The sequence below is a fragment of the Hydra vulgaris genome, chromosome 08, assembly GCF_038396675.1.
Source record: "Hydra vulgaris chromosome 08, alternate assembly HydraT2T_AEP".
Lineage (NCBI taxonomy): Eukaryota > Metazoa > Cnidaria > Hydrozoa > Anthoathecata > Hydridae > Hydra > Hydra vulgaris.
Genome location: NC_088927.1, coordinates 62,981,016 through 63,000,667, shown reverse-complemented (window position 1 = coordinate 63,000,667; position 19,652 = coordinate 62,981,016). Strand labels below are relative to the sequence as shown.

Here is a 19,652-nt window from a genome sequence, read left to right as displayed (position 1 = left end):
AGACGATTCAATAGTGATTCGCAATACGCAGTTCTGTTTGCCCCAAATGCAATCCTACAAGCAAGCTTTTGTTTACTATAAAGTTTTTTGAGTTTTCCGTAATTCGTACTTCCCCATGCAATGTTTCAATTAAGAAAGATAGCTGTGAATAACTGAAAAATAAATTTACATTACAACTTTAGTATTTAAAAATGGTTTTGTTTTATAAAGTACGGAAATATTATAATAGATTTTACTTTCAATCGATTGGATGTGAAACTTTAATGACAAGTTTTCATCAATTACTCCTAAATTAATACAATTACTCCTAAAAAGTTAACAGTTGACTCCCTTTTCACATCTGTTTTATTGAATAAAAGATTTGGCAGTTTAAGTGAATATTATCAACTTTATTTAATATCAACTTTATTTGTGAATATTATCAACTTTATTTGGTTTGTGGAACAGGATGAATTTATTTTTATGTACATTTAGTGAAAGGCGGTTACTTATAAACCATTCATTAAGTGAAAGACGGTTACTTATAAATCATTCATTAAAAATTTTAAAAAAGAATTTTTATCTCTTTGTGTGAATAAAACAGATTGGAATCGTCAGCAAACAATTTAAGATATAATTTTTTAGATCCTAAACTTTGTTTTGTTAGTCATTGTTTCCTGTTAGTCAAGTAGTCTTTAAACCAAAATAAGTTTAAGTTGTTTACTTCGTAAAGTTTTTACTTTTTTTTTACTTTTCGTAAAAAAATTTTCATAAGGATTTCATGATTGACAGTGTCAGATGCTTTTGATAAATCAATGAAAACTCCTAAGGTAAAATAATCTTTATTAAAAGCATCCGATATATGGTTTACAAGTTCAATTACCTCGTGATGCGTAGAATGATTTTTTTTAAACCCAAATTGCTTGTTGTACAGAATTTTATTTGATACTAAATGATTATAAAGCCTATTGTACATAATGGGTTCTAGCAATTTAGAGAAACAAGGTAAGACAGATATAGGTCTGTAGTTTGAAACATTTATTTTTTCACCAGACTTAAAAATCGGTGTGATTTTGGCTATTTTAAGTTTATCTGGTACAATATCAGACATTTATGAGAAATTAAAAATGTGAAATAATAAGGGTTTAATAATATCAAAGACTGATTTAACTACATTGACGTAATTTTATCTATGCCTGCACTACTGTTATTTTTCAATTTGAAAAAGCATGACGCAACTCACATCTATTCAAATTTAGTTCTGTCATGATATTATTTGCCGTTTTGAGGTAAGTTTCAAATTTTATGGTACTTGATATAATTTTAGCCGCCAGATTTGGACCAATTTCAAGAGAAAAACTGTTTAGTTTTTCAGCTATGGTTTTTTTTATTATAAACAAGTTTTTCATCAGATAACAGTTATTGTTTTAAATCAGGACTAAAATTCCCACCAACCCACTCCTCCGTATATTATGCAAGCTTAAAGTACTTTAATAAGAATAAAATATAAAAATTTAAAAGGTCAAGTCATATTTTACATACGTAAGCATAAAAAGCAAAATCGGATCTTCAAATGCTTGAGGTATTAGCATTTTTTAACTAAAAAAGCGTGACAAAAAGCAAATTATAAATATACAAGGTGGCCCATAAGTCACTTTACATTTTAGAAATTAAATAAATTTTTCTTAAATGACTGTATTTAATTCTTTTTTATTACAAAGTTTAGAGTCTGTAAGTTAGTTCTGACTTAGTTACGAAAGATAATGTCTCTTAAATAGCCTCCGTTCTCGGCTTCACAAAGTCGAGCTCTTTCTAAGCTATTCTCTATGACACTTCTTAACATCTGAGGTTGTAGGGAAAGAATTTCCTGTCGAATGTTTGCCTTAAGTTCTTGAATAGTTCAGGGCTTATTTGAATACACTTTGTCTTTAAGATATCCCCAAAGTCTGGTGTTGTCAAATCAGAAGAACGTGTAGGCCATTCAAAATCGGAATTACGTTAACAACTGCATTGTGGCTCTAGCGGTATGTGCAGTTACACCATCTTGTTGCCACCAATACCCTGCCATGTTTTCTAACTGAGGTTGAACAAAGTTTGCTAGCATGTCTCCATATCTCTTAGCAGTCACTGTCACAGCATTTTCATTTGCATCTTCAAAAAGAAGGGCCCAATAGCCATACCTGATGTTACTCCACACCATGCTGTGACTTTAACCGGGTGCAATGGGCTCGCATGAACTTGGCGTAGATTTTCTGCGCCCCAGAATCTGGTATTCTGCTTATTCACATGTCCATTCAAACGGAAATGAGCTTCATCTGCCATGGTCAACTTGTGAATAAACTCATTGTTATTTCTTGCAGTTCTCTGAAACCTGACAGCGTAATTTTGTCGTTTTTGAAAGTCTGATGGTTGTAAAGATTTCACTTATTGAATCTTGTAAGGGTACATGTGCGTGAGATGCCAAGTTCTTGAGAACGCCTTCTAGTGGTTGGTTTGGTTGGGTTCTCTTCAATGCTCACAGCTCACAGCTTCAGTATTTTTACGTGTACGCACTGAACGACCTCGTCCACTTCTAGAACTATCACTTACAGAGCCATGCTCTTGAAAACGCATCACAAGGTTCAATTTTGAAAATTCAATTATTTTCACTCGTTGTTCTGTTGTAAACTTATCCAAACCAAAAATCTCCAAAGGTTATATTTTTTAACTTTGAAAAGAGAAATAGAAATACATTAATAGAAAAAATTTATTTAATTTTTAAAATGTAAAGTGATTTATGGGCCACCTTGTATAAACAATAATACTTTTCTATAAACTCTTGTTAAGAGTTTATAGAATTTTTAGTTTCATATTTTTAATTCAACTTTTTAGAAAGAAAGTTTTTATAAAAAAAGTCTTAATTATGCAAACTTTTTTGAACAAATATGTTTTCAAAACAAAAGAACTTTTTAATTACTACTTTTGAATAAGCAACATGCAAATTGCGGTTTTTACTTAGCATACACAAAATATGAATTAACTAACCTAAAATATACAAAGTTTAAGTTGAAATACACTTGTATTGAATTTAATAAGATATTTAAACTGCATATTCTATGAAAAAATTAAACTAAAATGCAACTTCTCCACAATTCAGCCATTAAAAAACAAATTAAATATAGATAACAATGAAACTGCAAAGAAGGAAGAAGCAAATTAAAGATAAATACAAAAAACGATAAAACTAGGGGTGCACTGAAATGTAAATTTTGAAATCCCGGCCGAAATTCCGGCCGGAACGAGAATTATATTTATGTTACTTTTTGTCTTCAAGATTGAAAGTGAAAGCCTGCACCTCAGCACCGTGGCTTTATAATATTTATATCCTACATATTTATATCCTATTATATATATATATATATATATATATATATATATATATATATATATATATATATATATATATATATATATATATATATATATATATATAACCTATTTCAATAATTTGATTCTTGTTTCTTTTAAATCTAATATTTCGTTTTTATTTGTTTCTTATAATTTTATTTGTTTAAAGTTTTACCCTGCATAATATTTATAATTAAAATTCGTTCTTTGTTTTCTATTTTTCAATTTAAATGTCTAAATTTAAGGTGAAAATTAAGGCATCATATATTTTCTAACAATTTAAAATTAAAGTAACATTTAAAATGAGACTATTCTCAGAGGCAGGTAATATTTTTGATGAAAAAAGAGCTAGTTTGTTGCCCAAAACAGGATAGAAACTCTTTTTGCCACACAATATTTTTAAACTTCTAGAAATCCATACATAATTGATTACTGCAAATAAAATTACATTGGGTTCGTTAAGAAATTTGTCTTTTTTACCTAGGTTTACCTATAGTTCTTAATTTCCCTGTAGGACAATGATTTTTTGATTTAATTTACACAGTCTATGTCACATGTCTTAAAAAAACAGGTAAAAAATAAATTCCGGCATTCCGGCTTCAAGTATTGTAATTTCGGCTGGAACCAGAATAACCTAGAAGTCACAAAAAAGAACGTTAAACATTTATTGAATGTTTGACGTTCTGTTTTTGTATACAGAATGCTTGTTCATAGTATGGAAATTAAAAAAACACGTGTTCCACGAGCAAATATCATCAAGCTCACATTAAACTTTTTTTTCGATTTTGCAACCTGTGATACTACCATATAAGGTTGTGCTATTTTGAAGGTTACTTAGAGCACGGTTCGCTGGTTAGTGAATAAAATAATAATTTGTATTACATTATTTAAGAAGTGTTGAAATCAGGTGTTTAATTCTATTACGTAATTAACATTTACAATAAAATAATTTTCTAAAGTTTGAAAATAATCAAAAAATGCATCTCAAAGTCTAAAAAAAGTTTGGATCTGCCTTTTACCGAACTCAACCCTCCCTCATAAACCATGTTTGTTTTAAAAAGAAGGTTATTAACAATTTTACTTTTAAGAAACTTGGATTTGCTGTCAAAAACGCATTTTTTTTATCTAAATCTTTATTTGCCACGGCCGACGTCACCGGGGTGGCCAGGGGCACAATGCCGCCAATTATTTCCAAGAGAACCTTTTTAAATTTTTTTTTTCTGTTTAGAAATTTCAAGATATAAAGTACTTTTTTTTTAATTAACGCTTGTGCCCCCTACTTCAAAACCCGTGTTGTCAGCTCTTTGTTTGATAAAAAATAAATAAATAACATATACGTGAACTATAGATATTTAAATGTGTTGCTGTCTTATTACTAATAATAGAAATAACTCTTGCTTGTTTACTTTAATAAAATTTAGTTGAAAATAGTTTTATTTTCTAAATTTCTCTATTTGTTGAAATAGTTTATAAATAGTTTCTAAATAGTTTTATTTAATATATAATAGTTTCTAAATAGTTTTATTTTCTAAATTTCTCTTTTTGATTTTAAAAACTTGAATATCATAACACAGAATTTTTCGCTATAAAAATTAAACAACGAAAGTTTTTTTCCACAAGATAACTTGAGATTTAATTTTAAAATTAATGAACCAACTAAGGTTTCTAAAGTAACATTTCACAATCCGCTGAATCTCGAAGTAATAATATAATTTTACATATTTATAACTTTTTTGTAACTAACAAGAATCGTTTAGATGTTAGTTGAGTTTTGTTTCAAAAAGAGGGGAATGTTTTGGCTTTCAATGCAAGCCGTTCCAATATAAAAACAATTAACATGAAAAGAAAGTAACTTTCATATATTATAAATATTTAAAAAATATTATAAAACGTGGTTAAAAATTTCAATAATTTATTTTTTTTATCTCTTTCACACTATATATGTATATAGACATATAAATATATATATATAAATATATATATATTAAATGTGCGTATGTACATATGTTGTACATACATATATGCTCCAAAGACGTTAAATCGCATATGAACCAAAAAACTTTGCATACTTAATTCCAGCTTCTATGTATGATGGATAACTACATTTTGATAGAATTAATCATTACTTCGTTGCACATTTTGAAAGCATCTAATGTAAAAATAAACAACGAAAACGCTACTTGGCTCCATAAGCAGCAGATAAAAAAGTAATTTATTCTACTCTTTTGTTTTCACTTTTAGTTTTAAGGCGTAAACAAAAAAATTAAACATAGAAAAGCCTCTTTTAAATATGTTTTAACTTTGTTATTTTCTATTATACTAATGTTTTTTAGTAGTTAAGTAATTAGTTCCAATAATTGGACCCATATTACCCCTATAACATTTTAAAATTACGTTACGTCTCAATCGGTTACAATTGGTTAACAAGGTTACATTCTCTAATTTTTAATTAAATATTAAGTAAATAAACTTGATAATTCAGTAACTGTTTGTTTATCTTTGTCGTATTGCTAAATACTATCTTATATTTTATTTTATTGTAAAATAGCTTCGTCTTAATTGGTTACTTTGTAACGAAAAAATGATAAAGTCATAATACGCAACGTTACGTTTTAAATGTTTTTTTTAAACTTTATAAAGTGTAACCAATTGAGACTTAACGTAACGTAACTAGATTTTAGACGTAACTAGAACGTCACAAACAGATTTATTTAACGTTACGTTACGTCATAATTTATACACTATTACACTTTATATTATATTATTTTTATATTTTTTTACTTTATATTGTATTATTTACATCATAATTTATACAATAATACACTTAAAAAAAAAAAGGCGTAATGTAACGTAAAAAAATTTATAATTGTGACATATTTAATTACGTTTTTGCTCTTAAATGTTTTACGTTACGTTACGTCTCGTAAACCCTTAAATGGGCTACACAACCCTTAAATGGGCCATATACGGAGTCTCGGCTCCCAAATAACACCGCCTTCTAGGGCCCTCTGTAAGTCTGGTTTCAGCTTCAGGTCACTCTAGTTGGTTGGTAAAAAAAAAAAAAGTTAGCACGTTCTGTGCAACATCTGTTTACACCCTCTTATCTGTATTTCCGACTTGACTTTACTCTTTAGCCAAGTCATGGTCACCTTATATCTCTCTTTCTCTCTCTATGTATATCTCTCTCAATTTATTTAACTTCCAATGTGTGACTCTTCCTTTCTCTTTCCATATATGTAAATGTTTTTTACTCTTTAGCCAAGTCATGGTCATCTTTTATTTCTCTCATTCTCTCTCTCTATATATATCTCTCAATATATCTAACTCTCTCTCTCAATATTTCTAACTCTCTCTTTCTCTCTATATATATAGGTAAATGTACATACGAAAAAAATAAAAATCTATCTAATAGAAAGTTATAATAGATTACAATGTCACGTGTGTTTAGGTCAAAATGTTACGTGTTGCTGCGTAACATTTTGCACGAAGCGTTACGTTACAGTGTTACGTATTATTATGTTACAATATTACGTCTCGGTTACGTAAAAATAACGGACATTTTGCACGTAACTAATTTCGTTTACGCTTCAATACGTAACGTAACTTTAAAATGTTGTAGGGGTTAGTTGTGATAAAGCACTGTTAAAACACTGACTTTTATTTATTTCGTTATTTATTTTGTTAGTTATTTTGTTTTTTATGTCAAACTTCTAGTGAATCCAATGATGAAATAAAAGGTACTTTACCAGAAGTAGCGCTTCAAATAGCAATGAAAAACTACAACAAAGTCGCCAAGCCAAAAGGTCACTTTTTTTCAAGCATTTACTATAACGATGGTCATAAAGTAAATTACCATATATGTCTTCTTTTTAGCCTACTGTAATTTTTTTAGTTAGTAGCATTACTAACTTAAGTTTTTAATTACAAGCAAAAACATTTAGATATTCTGAAATATCACAAAACTCGAGAGCAATTCTAAAAATAGGATAAAAGTTTACTTTTTCAAATTCATTAACTGTTGTTTTAATTATTTTTTAATAGACATCTATGTATAAAGTAAATTTGTAACATCTGCAAACATTAATGTATATTAAAAACAGAGGATTATTAGAATATGTTAAAAACAGAAGATCATTAATGCATATTAAAAACGAAACAATGCTTTGAACAGAGGAAACCTTGAAAAGTTTTATTTTAAAACCATTCTTGTTTAATATACAAGTACGCTTTACAAATACATCTTTTATTTGCAATTTAAATGAACTTGGTAAAATATAAAATTTTGTAAAGATAATGTAAATATATATACAATTAAAGAGTATAAAATAGATTAGGTTTAAAAAAGAAATAATTACAAAAATAGGTTTTGTTAAATAGAAAAGAAAAATAATAACAAATAAATAAAGAACACAGAAACTTGAAGAAGACCATTAAGTCTTGTCACCAAAAATCTTTAACATTAAAGCGCGTTAAAAGCTGCTTCTGGTTAGATACATTGAATTTTCAATTTAAAAAAATAAATAAAATAAAGGATTAGTAACGTAGCTGATTACCAATTAAATATGTTAAATATTTGCTCGTTGCTAAAAAAAAAGAAAAAGCAAGATGATTGGATTATCAAAAATTTCAAGGAATCCAGATCATATTTAAACAAAAAAGCCTTAACCTAACTTTATTACTCATTCACACGTATATAAATTGGTAAGGATATGAAAAGTGGTCCAAAAAAAATTGAATTTTTTTTTAATGGGGGTATTTTACACTTTGAATAGTCTTTTTTTATGCCACAAACGTAGGAAATTAATAAAAAGATTTTTTGGTTCATAATTAGATCTGAAAACACTCGGAGGTAGCATACGAGTCCATAACAACGTCAAAAGTTACCATAAACTAAAGTTTATTCCCAATTTTCCTCGTGTATGTGCCTTTATATTTTACTCTGAGTGTATCTAAAAAAAGCGGTCTAAATATTTTATTTTGAAGTCACAAACATTATTTGAAATTATTCGAAATTATTCAAAATTATTCGAAATGATAAGGTTTTATACTACTGTTGTACATTTTTTATCTTATTTTATGTTGTTTCACACAAAAAAATTATTTATAAGTTAAGAGTAAAACACCCATGTATTATTATGCAATTCAGCATAATTTAAATTTATACAAATCAATTTTCTCTATATTTACAATTATATCTTACTAAAGGTATTATATCTATATTACACATATTACGTCTTTATACATATACAAATATTTAAAAGTAAAGTTAATCGATTGTTATCTTTTTTTTTTTTTTATTTCGTCATTAAAAAAAAGAATACAATACCGTTTTATATAAATAAAATTCACATGACCGGGGCTAAAAGAAGACAAAATTTACCTTATCACTACGCCCCGAAAAACAATCATCAACTATATTTACACTTCCCCATGGTGAATAACGACCATTTCGTCTACTTTCGCAACTACCATTTGAGTTAGAAGATACTGGAAGAGAGAAAATGATGTTTATAGAGCAAGACGATTAACAATTAACAGACGACTTAAAAGATTAAAGAAACCTATATGAATCAGAAAAACAAGATGAAAGGAGCGAATTCCAAAGTACTGATGTTCGAGGAAAAAAACTACGCGAATAAAAATTTTTGGAGTACTTAAGAACAGCCTCAGTGAAATGTTAAGACTTAATTGAATGACGAGTAATACGAGAATGAACTTTAGTAGATGGCTTAAGAGTGTCCTCAAATTCTGCTCTGTATGATAGCTATTTAGAACAGCGCCCGAATTGTTATAGTATTTATAGTAAAGAGAAAGAGAAGCACCATTACGGCAATGTGGTTATGGTTGGAGGTTGGTTGCAAGGCCAGGTCTAACTATGTTTACAATGCCTTTTTACACCTCGTCTAAAAGAGAAAGAGAATCACTCGAAGATCAGCTCCAGATATGGCAACAGTATTTCTTACAAAGACGGATTTGAGACTTAAAGAGATAAAAATAGATTCCGGAGTAAAAAGGTGGCAAACATAATAGAGAGATGTAATCTGAGCAGAGGCTAATTTTGAAATCGATTTAATATATGGATTCCAAGAAAGATCAGAAGTAAGAGTTAATCCTAGAAGAGAATGGTAGATGACTTATTGAGTACATTATTGTTTATGAATATGGGAAGATCTAGATTATTGCGATAACAATTTAAAAAAAATTGAGTTTTATCTGAGTCTAGACTTTGAGACTTCACTAGTCACTGAAAGCTCCATGTTGTAGCAGAAGTGAGATCTTTTTCAGGCTCAAATGGCCCCTCCAAGCAATCAGAGAGTGTTAGCATTTTACCAAGGCAAGAATAAATGGTAGTATCATCAGCAAACAATGCCACCTTAGATGTGAGATTTTCTGGGAGATTGTTAATGTAAATTTAAATAAGTATACGGCCAAGGATAGAAACTTGAAAAACCCCTGAAGTTTCAAGATATGAAGAAGAGTGCTGTCCATTGAGAACAACTTTTATACTACGATTGTTAAGGAATGGTTCAAAAATCTTAAGGATGTTACCTGATAGAAGAAACCTTATGGAGAAGACCAGCATGGCAATTTTTATCAAAAGCTTTGGAAATGTTGAGAGCGATAAGCCAAGCCTCTCCCCATCTATCTAATGCACAATAAAACCTATTGGTTATTACCGTTAACAAATTCAATAGTAGAACAATAAGACCGAAATCCATATTGATGATCAGAAAGTAAACTTTTTGATTCAAGATGAGTGATTAAATGTTTATTATTTAAAGACTCAAAAATCTTGTTTATGGTAAGAAGACTAATCAGACGGTAGTTAGACTAGTCAAACTAATGTTAGACGAATGAAACTGCAGTTAGACTAGTCAGATCGCTCGCCAGTGTATTTGAAAATAGAGATAACAGATGCTGTTTTCCAGCAAGCTGGAAAAAAAGACTCTGATAAGCATTTGTTAAATAGTTTTGAAAGTATATACTAAAGCGTTGGATGGAGTTATATGTTGTTATTGATATTTTTTAGCGATGCGATGGAGTTATATTTTGCTATTGATATTTTTAACCGTTCAATTATAAGGCACAGCATAATTTACAAAGAATATCTTGGTGATGGTGATACTTCTCTTTTATGATGTTGTTAGATCTGAGCCATTTGTAAAATATAGTATAACACCTATTAAGCTTGAATGCATTGGACATTTGCAGAAGCGACTAGGAACCCGATTATGCAACTTTGTTAAATCTTACAAGGGTATAAAAACTCCTGTTTCTGGAAATGGAAACTGGCTAATAAATGTATTGATTCCATGCAAAATTATTATGATATGGCAATAAAATCAAACCTTTCCAACATTTGCCCTATGAAAAAAGCCATATATACTGTTTTATAATACTGTTTTATTTTATATAATACTGTTTTATTTCACAAACACGAATGATCCACTTGAGCGTTATAAGTTTTGACCTTAAGATACCAGCAGTTGGTGCAAGTACTATTCTAAGGGCCGAAAATATTACAAACCTACCATTACCTCCCTCTTTGGATAAAGTGTCTACTTCAACCCAATTTTAATGATTTAATGGATGAGGATTTGTTAAATAGATGTTTAAATGGAAAAACCCAGAACAAAAACGAGGCTCTATATGGACTCATATGGTCAAGATTACCAAAAACAATATTTATTGGCAGGGAAATCATAGAAATGGATGTAAGTTCAGCTATTATTCACTTTAATGTTGAACGCAAAGAAATATTGAAGGTTTTAGAACACCTTGGTTTAAAAGTCGAAATTTCAAAAGCTGTAGCAAAAAAATTAGATATTTCAAACATTAGGCAAATAAAATAAAAGTTTACAGTTCACTGTGAAAAACGTAAAAAAAGATTTTTTTTACGTTTTTCACAGCACCTGTGAAATTTTATATATTTTATTCTTATTTTGCGTTTTTCTCGGCTTTCAATTTTTTGCATACATACTATAACTCAAAACATGATTTGTGTTTATGTTGTTTTATTACTCTGGATGACCCATAAATTTTACATAAAACACTAAATATATTAATCAAATCCAGTTTAGGTGCCAATTTATATATACATATATATATATATATATATATATATATATATATATATATATATATATATATATATATACATACATATACATACATATATATATATACATATATATATATACATACATATAGACATACATATATGTATATATATATATACATACATATATATATATATATATATATATATATATATATATATATATATATATATATATATATAATATATATTTATATATACATATATATATATATATATATATCACGGTCGTTTGCAGGTGGAAATTTATTACACGCATGCGCAGTGGGATTAGATTTATTGTAGAATTTTTAAAATGGGTACATTTTTAAAACAGCGTTATAAAAACTAATCATTGACAACAAGTAGTTTGTTCAATTTTAGATAATTAAATAGGTTTTTAACTAGTTTTTTCATGAAATTATTTTGAAAATAACTTGTAGCTGTACGAAGAAATTTTTCAAATAATATACAAGACCTCTGATTGTGAATAATATCTACTTTCAGCTAAAGCAACTTTAGTATTTTTGTTTACAATTTTTAAACCTTTTTTAAAATATTTTTGAGCGTAGAAATTTTTTATTTTAAATTTATTCAGCAAGATGAACCTTTTATCTTTTTTGTATTTTTTGCTTATATGAGGATTCAATTTTTTTTGCAGGGTTAAAAGAAAATCTTAATCATTAAACTTTTGTAACCTGTTGCTATGGTACTCTTTTCCCATGTGGCTATATATATATATATATATATATATATATATATATATATATATATATATATATATATATATATATACATATACATATGTATAGTGCTCAATTTTCTTAAAGAAGAGAGCATAATATTGTTATATGATAGTAACATAATATATATATATATATATATATATATATATATATATATATATATATATATATATATATATATATATATACATATATATATGTATAGTGCTCAATATTCTTAAAGAAGAGAGCATAATATTGTTATATGTTAGTAACATAATATATTTATTTGTTAGTAACATAATATATATATATATATATATATATATATATATATATATATACATATATATATATATATATACATATATATATATATATATATATATATACATATATATATATATATATATATATATATATATATATATATATATATATATATATATATATATATATATATATATATATACATCGGAAAGGAGTACCGTATCAGCAGGTTACAAAAAGTTAACAATTAAGATTTTATTTTAACCCTGCAAAAAAAATTGAATCCTCATATAAGCAAAAAATGCAAAAAAGATAAAAGGTTTATCTTGCTGAATAAATAAAAATTTTAAAATTTCTACGCTCAAAATTTTTTTAAAAAAGGTTTAAAGATTATAAACAAAAACAGTAAAAGTAGCTTTAGCTGAAAGTAGATTTTATTCACATTCAGTTGTCTTGTATTTTATTTAAAACATTTCTTAGTACAGCTACAAGTTATTTTCACAATAATTTTATTTAAAAAAATAGTTAAAAGCCTATTTAATTATCTAAAATTAAACAAGTTACTCGTTGTCAATGATAAGTTTTTAAAAACGTTGCATCCGTAGCCATTATTAAAATTCTAAATTTTTTTTAACTCTACTGCGCTTGCGTATAATAACTTTCCAATTATTTATAAATTAAAAACGACCGTGATATATATATATATATATATATATATATATATATATATATATATATATATATATATATATATATATATATATATATATATATATATATATGTGTATATATATATATGTTGGAAAAAAGAAGTAATTTCACAAAACACAAAATAACTCCTAAAGTAAAAAAATCAAATGAAAAAGAAGAAAAAAACGTTTTTTTGCGTTTAACAAGTTGTTACTTACATTTTTTATAAAACGGAGTATATCGAATAATAAGTACCGTAAGATTGGGTGGCTTTGGCCCATTTTGCACCCTAATGTCTATTGCATGAAAGCCACTAAAGTTATTTCCTCAAACACTAAGTACTATTAGAAGTACATAGAAAAGACAGTTAGAACTATCTGTCTCCCATTTCAAAATTATTTACCTGAAGTATCTTTTGGTTGGTTTAAATGGTGGGCCAAAGTCGCCCTGTGTGTTAGGGTGACTTTGGCCCAACCCTGTAAAAAGGGACTAAAGGAAGCAAAATAACATTAAAAACAACAATATTTAGGCAAAGAAAATAAGTTTACAAAAATAAAGTGACAATAAAAGATTTAGTAACAAAGTTCTTGTATACAGTAAATAAAATATAGGTACAAACTAAACAAGTATAGGTACCAAGTAAACAAAACAGTTTAGGTATAAAGTAAACAAAAATGACTAAATAAATCTTTTAAAAAATTTAGTGAAAAAGTTCTGGAACTGAATAAATTCCTCTTTTCGAAATTTTCTTTGGTTCCTCAATAAAATCGACTATTTCAGACTGGGGAAAAAAAAGTTGCACTGCTGGTAGTGACCATTTCCAGTTAAGTTCATTTTTTTTCATAATAGTAATTTCTGCTCCATTTTTTCTTAATTTTTTCAACTGCAGAAAAAAAAATTTCAAAAGTTACTTTAAAATTATTCAATAGTTATTACATTAAATAATATTAGTTATTAAAATAATTAGTTATAAAGTTCACTAATTGATTAGCTAAATATAAATAATTCAAAATAAATAAACAAACCTGTCCAGGATTTAACTCTTGATTGCATTTAACAATTACATAACAATTCTTTACAAGATTTAACAATTTCTCCTTTTTACAAACATTTTTTGTTTTATTAATAATTTGAAAGTTCTTTTTGCCTAATGCTGAATGATCTAAAGATTCTGTATGACTTTCTACGACTAAACTTACATCCGCAAAAATTAGATTAGTAGTCTCAGTAGTTCCAGTATTTGTACTTGGGCCAGCAAAGTCAATGTTGTTGGTCTCAATTGTATTTATAATACTGATAGGTGTATCTACATTATTTGAATTTAATAGATTATTTTTATTTATAACACAAGATGATATATCTGTTGAACATAAGCTTTTACCTGGGACAGCACATACTTTACGTCGCTTTGGTTTTTTAGAACCATCTGAGGGATCATCCAGTGACTTACATAAATGATCTAAAAATAATTGGCTTACTAAATCAGTAGTTGAGTCTAAACCTACATTACAACATGGTAGTCGTGAAAGCACTTGAGACTTGTCTAATGGAAAAATTCCAGTTTTGCGAAAACCAGCTCTAAGGTTATCATTCCCGTGTTCATTTAAGTTGGTAATTAAACGGTCTAAAAGTCTAGGAAATTCATCTTTAGGAAGAGAAGCAACTCTTCTTCCTTTTCCTTTCTCCTTCCATTCACACAATATTTTGCGCCAGTTAATCTTCATAAGTCTAAAGTAGGCAACATCTAATGGCTGCGTGAGATGTGTAGAGTTTGCTGGTAATGCCAAAAATCCTATGTTATTGCTTTGACATGCATCGAGTACTGCAATGCTCAAATGTGAAGATACGTTATCACCTATAATGACACTTCTTCTTTGAGCCTTCTTAAGTCTTGGAAGAAGTAAAGAGAAAAACTAGTCCTCAAAACATGTTGAGTCAAACCAACCACTTTTTGATCTGTTATAACGTGCTTTTGGTGGCCCATGTTCCATCCATGTATTCCATAACGACTCAGCTTTGTAAACAACATAAGGTGGTAGCAATTCACCATTAGAATTGCAACAAAACATTACAGAGAACGAGGTCTTTGTAGAATTAATTATGCGTTCAGGATACTTACATCCACGCTTTGTTAATATTCTTTTTTTACCTGGATCATCACTGAGATTGGTTTCATCATAATTCCATATATTATCAGGTGATATATTACTTATTTCATTTTATAGATTTATAAAGTAGTTATCAATCACAGTCGTTCCTATTTCTGCTCTCTTTCGCTTTATGTTGCTTGCAAATCTTACTGTGAGTTCTGGATTTCTTTTTAAAAAAGATCGAATCCAATCGCCACCTGGAAAATTATTTTTGAACTGAGGTATAACGACGCCTTTTTTCTCTAAATACCCTTTTACTATGCATCTTAGATCATATTTATCAACAGGAAAACCAAACTCAGATGATTTTATTGCATATGCCTTAAACATGTCTTCTTCTTTGATGTAAATATTTGCTGACCACCATACTTTTTAGGATATGTCTGTTTTATTTTATTTTTAATGTTGATCTTGGTATATCGTATTTCAAAGCTGCTTGTCGTTGAGTAATTAAACCATTCTTTAAATCTTTTAATGCATTGTCTAACTGTTCTAAAGTATAAGTAACATATTTTCTTTTTCCACGATTTGGCTCGTAATTTTGTGGCATATTTAAACTAAGAACTAAACAAGTTTCGCTATTTACTAATACAAACTGTTATACTAATTTTCTATTGCATTACTACTACAAAATTTTTCATTCCAACATAGTAACTACCATAATATCAATAAATGATCACTAAAAAAGGTTTACTCTAATACATGGGACTTTAGCCCGGGCCAATGTCACCCTATGTAGTGGGCCAAAGACAACCTATTTTTTTTTAATCTCAATTGCAAAAAAGTAATAAACTGTTAAGCTTTCAAAACAAGATAGAATGAAACACTAATGGTTTAAAATTAATTCAGTGTATATTCCAATAAAAAACCTTCTCCAGGTACTGCTATCGATGTAAAAGTTTACACACCTAAAAAAATTCGGATTTTAGGTGCTTCTTCTAAAGTGCAACTTACAATAATATCACAAAGACTCGAGTTAAGTAAACTAAGTTAGACTAAATAAATATTAAATTTCCCACAATTTGCTACTAAACATTAACCGGCATACCTTGAGGTATCGATTTTAAACCATTTTTAAACAAAAATTTTGCTTGGGCTAAAGTCATCCCGTGGGGCCAAAGCCACCCAATCTTACGGTATTTTTTAAAAACTCCTTTTCTAAACTAGGTGATAAATTAATAATTTTCCTTCTCCAGTATATGCTTTATAAAAATATAAAAATGCATGAACATTGGTAGAATGATTATCTGTAACAACAGCTCTTATCTTAAATTCAGATTGGTGCATTGAGGTAATACACTCATCAATCTCTTTTTTCAAACATAAACCTGATATGTAAACTTTAGGTGATGATTTTAAAACATAAGAGTAAATTTTTGAAGCCCTATAATCATAAACACAAAAACAACTTCTTTATAAACATTATTTCCTCAATCTTCACTAAATTGTTTACCACTGTGATTATGGTCTACTTTTGTAAATACACCTTTTTTGACAAGAAGCAGATAATCACTTAATACCAGATTTTTGTCAATGATTTTACTAATATGTTATAGTTTTTTTATTTGTAATTTTTGCTACTGTGAAACCATTTAGGTAAAGAAATATGATAGCATTTATTAGACAATGAAAAATTAGCAATTTTTTTAACAGCTGTTGACTCCAAAACAGTAGGTATGCCTGATGTTGCTTCCAAAACAGTAGGTATGCCTGATATTTCTTGACCTACTGTAATTAAATGGCCTGATTTGTTGCATTTAAATTGCTGCATGTTTGAAACATGAAGCATAATAGTGTATTTACATTGCAAAACATTGTTTTGCAGTGTAAATACTTCAAAGAACCAGTAAATCAAAAAAAAATTCTTTTTTCAAATCCATGCTTTATGCAAGCAGAATTCTATTGGGCCTAGAAATTCTTTTAAAGCATGGAAAAAACAATAGGTTTTGAATCGCTGCGCTTTAATGTCTTCGAAACTGCAAATAATTTGCAAATCAATGATTTTTGTGACGTAATACGCAATTCATATCAAATAAATAAAATGTATGGGGAAATACAAATTAAATTTTTGTTAACTTAATTAACTTTTTTTGGTCAAATTTTTCCATTTCCTTGTATTGTCATCGAAAATGATTAAGTGTGCAAAATTTGAGCAAAATTGGTTGAGAAAAAAGCTTTCAAAAATTGATTTCAAATTTTGTGGCACACAAACATATATATATAGAAAGTAACCTTATATAAAGCATGGAAAAATCCATGTTTTTTACCTAATAATTGCAATAATAAATACAAAATTACAAACCTTTAAAATTATTTCCAATGGAGAGTTGTGGGTGTTTTAGCAACATGTAAAGTTATTTTTAGTAGCATGTTGGTATGTGTTGATCTGAAAGCCTATTTCAGTATTCTGTGTTATTGGAATAAACTGAAGCAGGCAGTCAGTTAACAAAAAATCCACCACAAAATAACTTAAGTACTCAAAGTAAATCTAACTATTATTAAACCATTTTAAATAAATGCAACAAATCAGGCCGTGTCACAGTGGGCCAGTTGGTGGACAAAATTGGAAAAATTTTAGTTGTCTAATCTTGAAATCTTATTCAATTTAAGTATATATATATATATTATATAAATATACTTATATAGATAATTTATTTATATTAAATAAATTAATATAATTTATTTAATATAAATAAATTATCAATACATTTCTTCTATATATATGTATATATAGAAGAAATGTATTGATAATTTATTTATATTAAATCCCTTAGTTAGCAGAACTCAAAGCATTTGAATATTGAAATAAAAAAAATAAAAAAATTATAAATAAATAACTAACGGTGACATCAACGTTGTGTTATATTTCAATTACATCTACGTTTTTAAAACAAAAAATTAGTACATGTTATTCTAGAATATTTAGAGATAAGAAAAACCAATGCGTAAATAAATTTGTCATAGCATTTTATCTCAGTTATACTTTGAAAATCACAGATTAAAAAATCCTTAAGAAATTTATTTTTTGCCGCACTATAACTAATAATTACCACAATTTGCCATGTGCAGTCTTATATTTATTTGAGCTATATGATGCTTCAATCAGTTTTAATTGATTGCTCGTCCCCTTAAACTCCCGTTCAGATTTTATATATGTTTTAACTTGGTTGCTATGGTACTAAATTTGCATAACAACAACTCAATTTTACATTAACGTTGTTTTAATAGTATTTTATTTGCGCTAAGTACACAATGTTAGGGGTATGTATTAAAATGAGATTCACAATTCTTATGAGGTTAATTTGGTTGCTATGGATACCTTACTTTGCATAGCATAGCAACAACATATTTTCGGTAGTTGCTAGTAATTTAATTACTAACACTAACAGCAATTTAATAACTTTTAATTTTAATTACTTACACTTGTAGTAACTTAATTACTAAAAAGAATTAGTAGTCCACGCGACATATATATTGTAACATTAAACTTTTAAATACAAAATACTTGTTACAATAGTTATTTAGATATGGTTTTATTAAACTTAAACATTCATAATTTTCTCCAAAAAATTTCAAAACAAAATATTACTGAAGATACGTTGAAATTTACTCAGCCAAAACTTGCTGAATATGTTGATTTTAGACATACTGTTCAACGATTTGTTTATTTGTATAAAAAAAAGTGGAAATCTGCAAACTATACTATCGAAAATTTTGAAAAGAAGTTTGTGAACTGCCTTAATGAATATTTAATTGTCAGAAAAAAAGACAATGAGCCAACTGCAAGTAGACGTGGTCGAAAACCTGTTGCATTTAATAATAGTTCTAATAAAACTAAAAAACGGCGTGTATCTTGTTAAATTGAATCTCATTCATCCAATGAATTATTTTTTTCTGCTAATAACAAATTTAGAGATGAATCTATTGTTATTGCTGCCAAGAACGTTTTAAATATTTCAAATACAGATAAAGCAACTAAATATTCAGCCGACGAAGCACTGGTTTTAATAATTGATGCAAGTCTCAAAAAGCTTTCTTTCAATTGATTAGAAGCGGAGTCTTAGAGAAAGAATATAACTTCTACCCCGCTTACAACGATGTCAGTGATTCAAAATTGAAATGTTATCCTGCAAATATAACAGTGGAGGACTATTCAGCTTCAGTTCCTTTAAAAGATTTAATGGTTAATACTTTGCAAAGAATCTGTGCAGTTCAGGAACCTTTGCTGAGGCACTTGATATTGAACGACTAAGCAATAAAAACAATCATTATTTATTACTTGTCTAGTTCCATTGGGTTTGACTGGATTTAACAACAGCAACGAAAAGGTGCCTATTTTGAGGAATCAAAAGT

At 27.8% G+C, this 19,652-nt stretch overlaps 1 protein-coding gene across 1 annotated transcript in view; it reads left to right on the top strand.

Annotated features, from left to right (window-relative positions):
• Positions 1-5,355: 5,355 nt before the first annotated feature.
• Positions 5,356-19,652, top strand: part of LOC105846133 (gamma-aminobutyric acid receptor subunit rho-3) — a 49,918-nt gene continuing 35,621 nt past the window's right edge. Inside the window, exons 1-2 of the mRNA XM_065804142.1 lie at positions 5,356-5,573; positions 7,081-7,169. Of these exons, the coding sequence (XP_065660214.1) occupies positions 5,455-5,573; positions 7,081-7,169 (208 nt within the window). The 5' untranslated portion in view covers positions 5,356-5,454. The remainder of the gene's footprint in view (positions 5,574-7,080; positions 7,170-19,652) is intronic.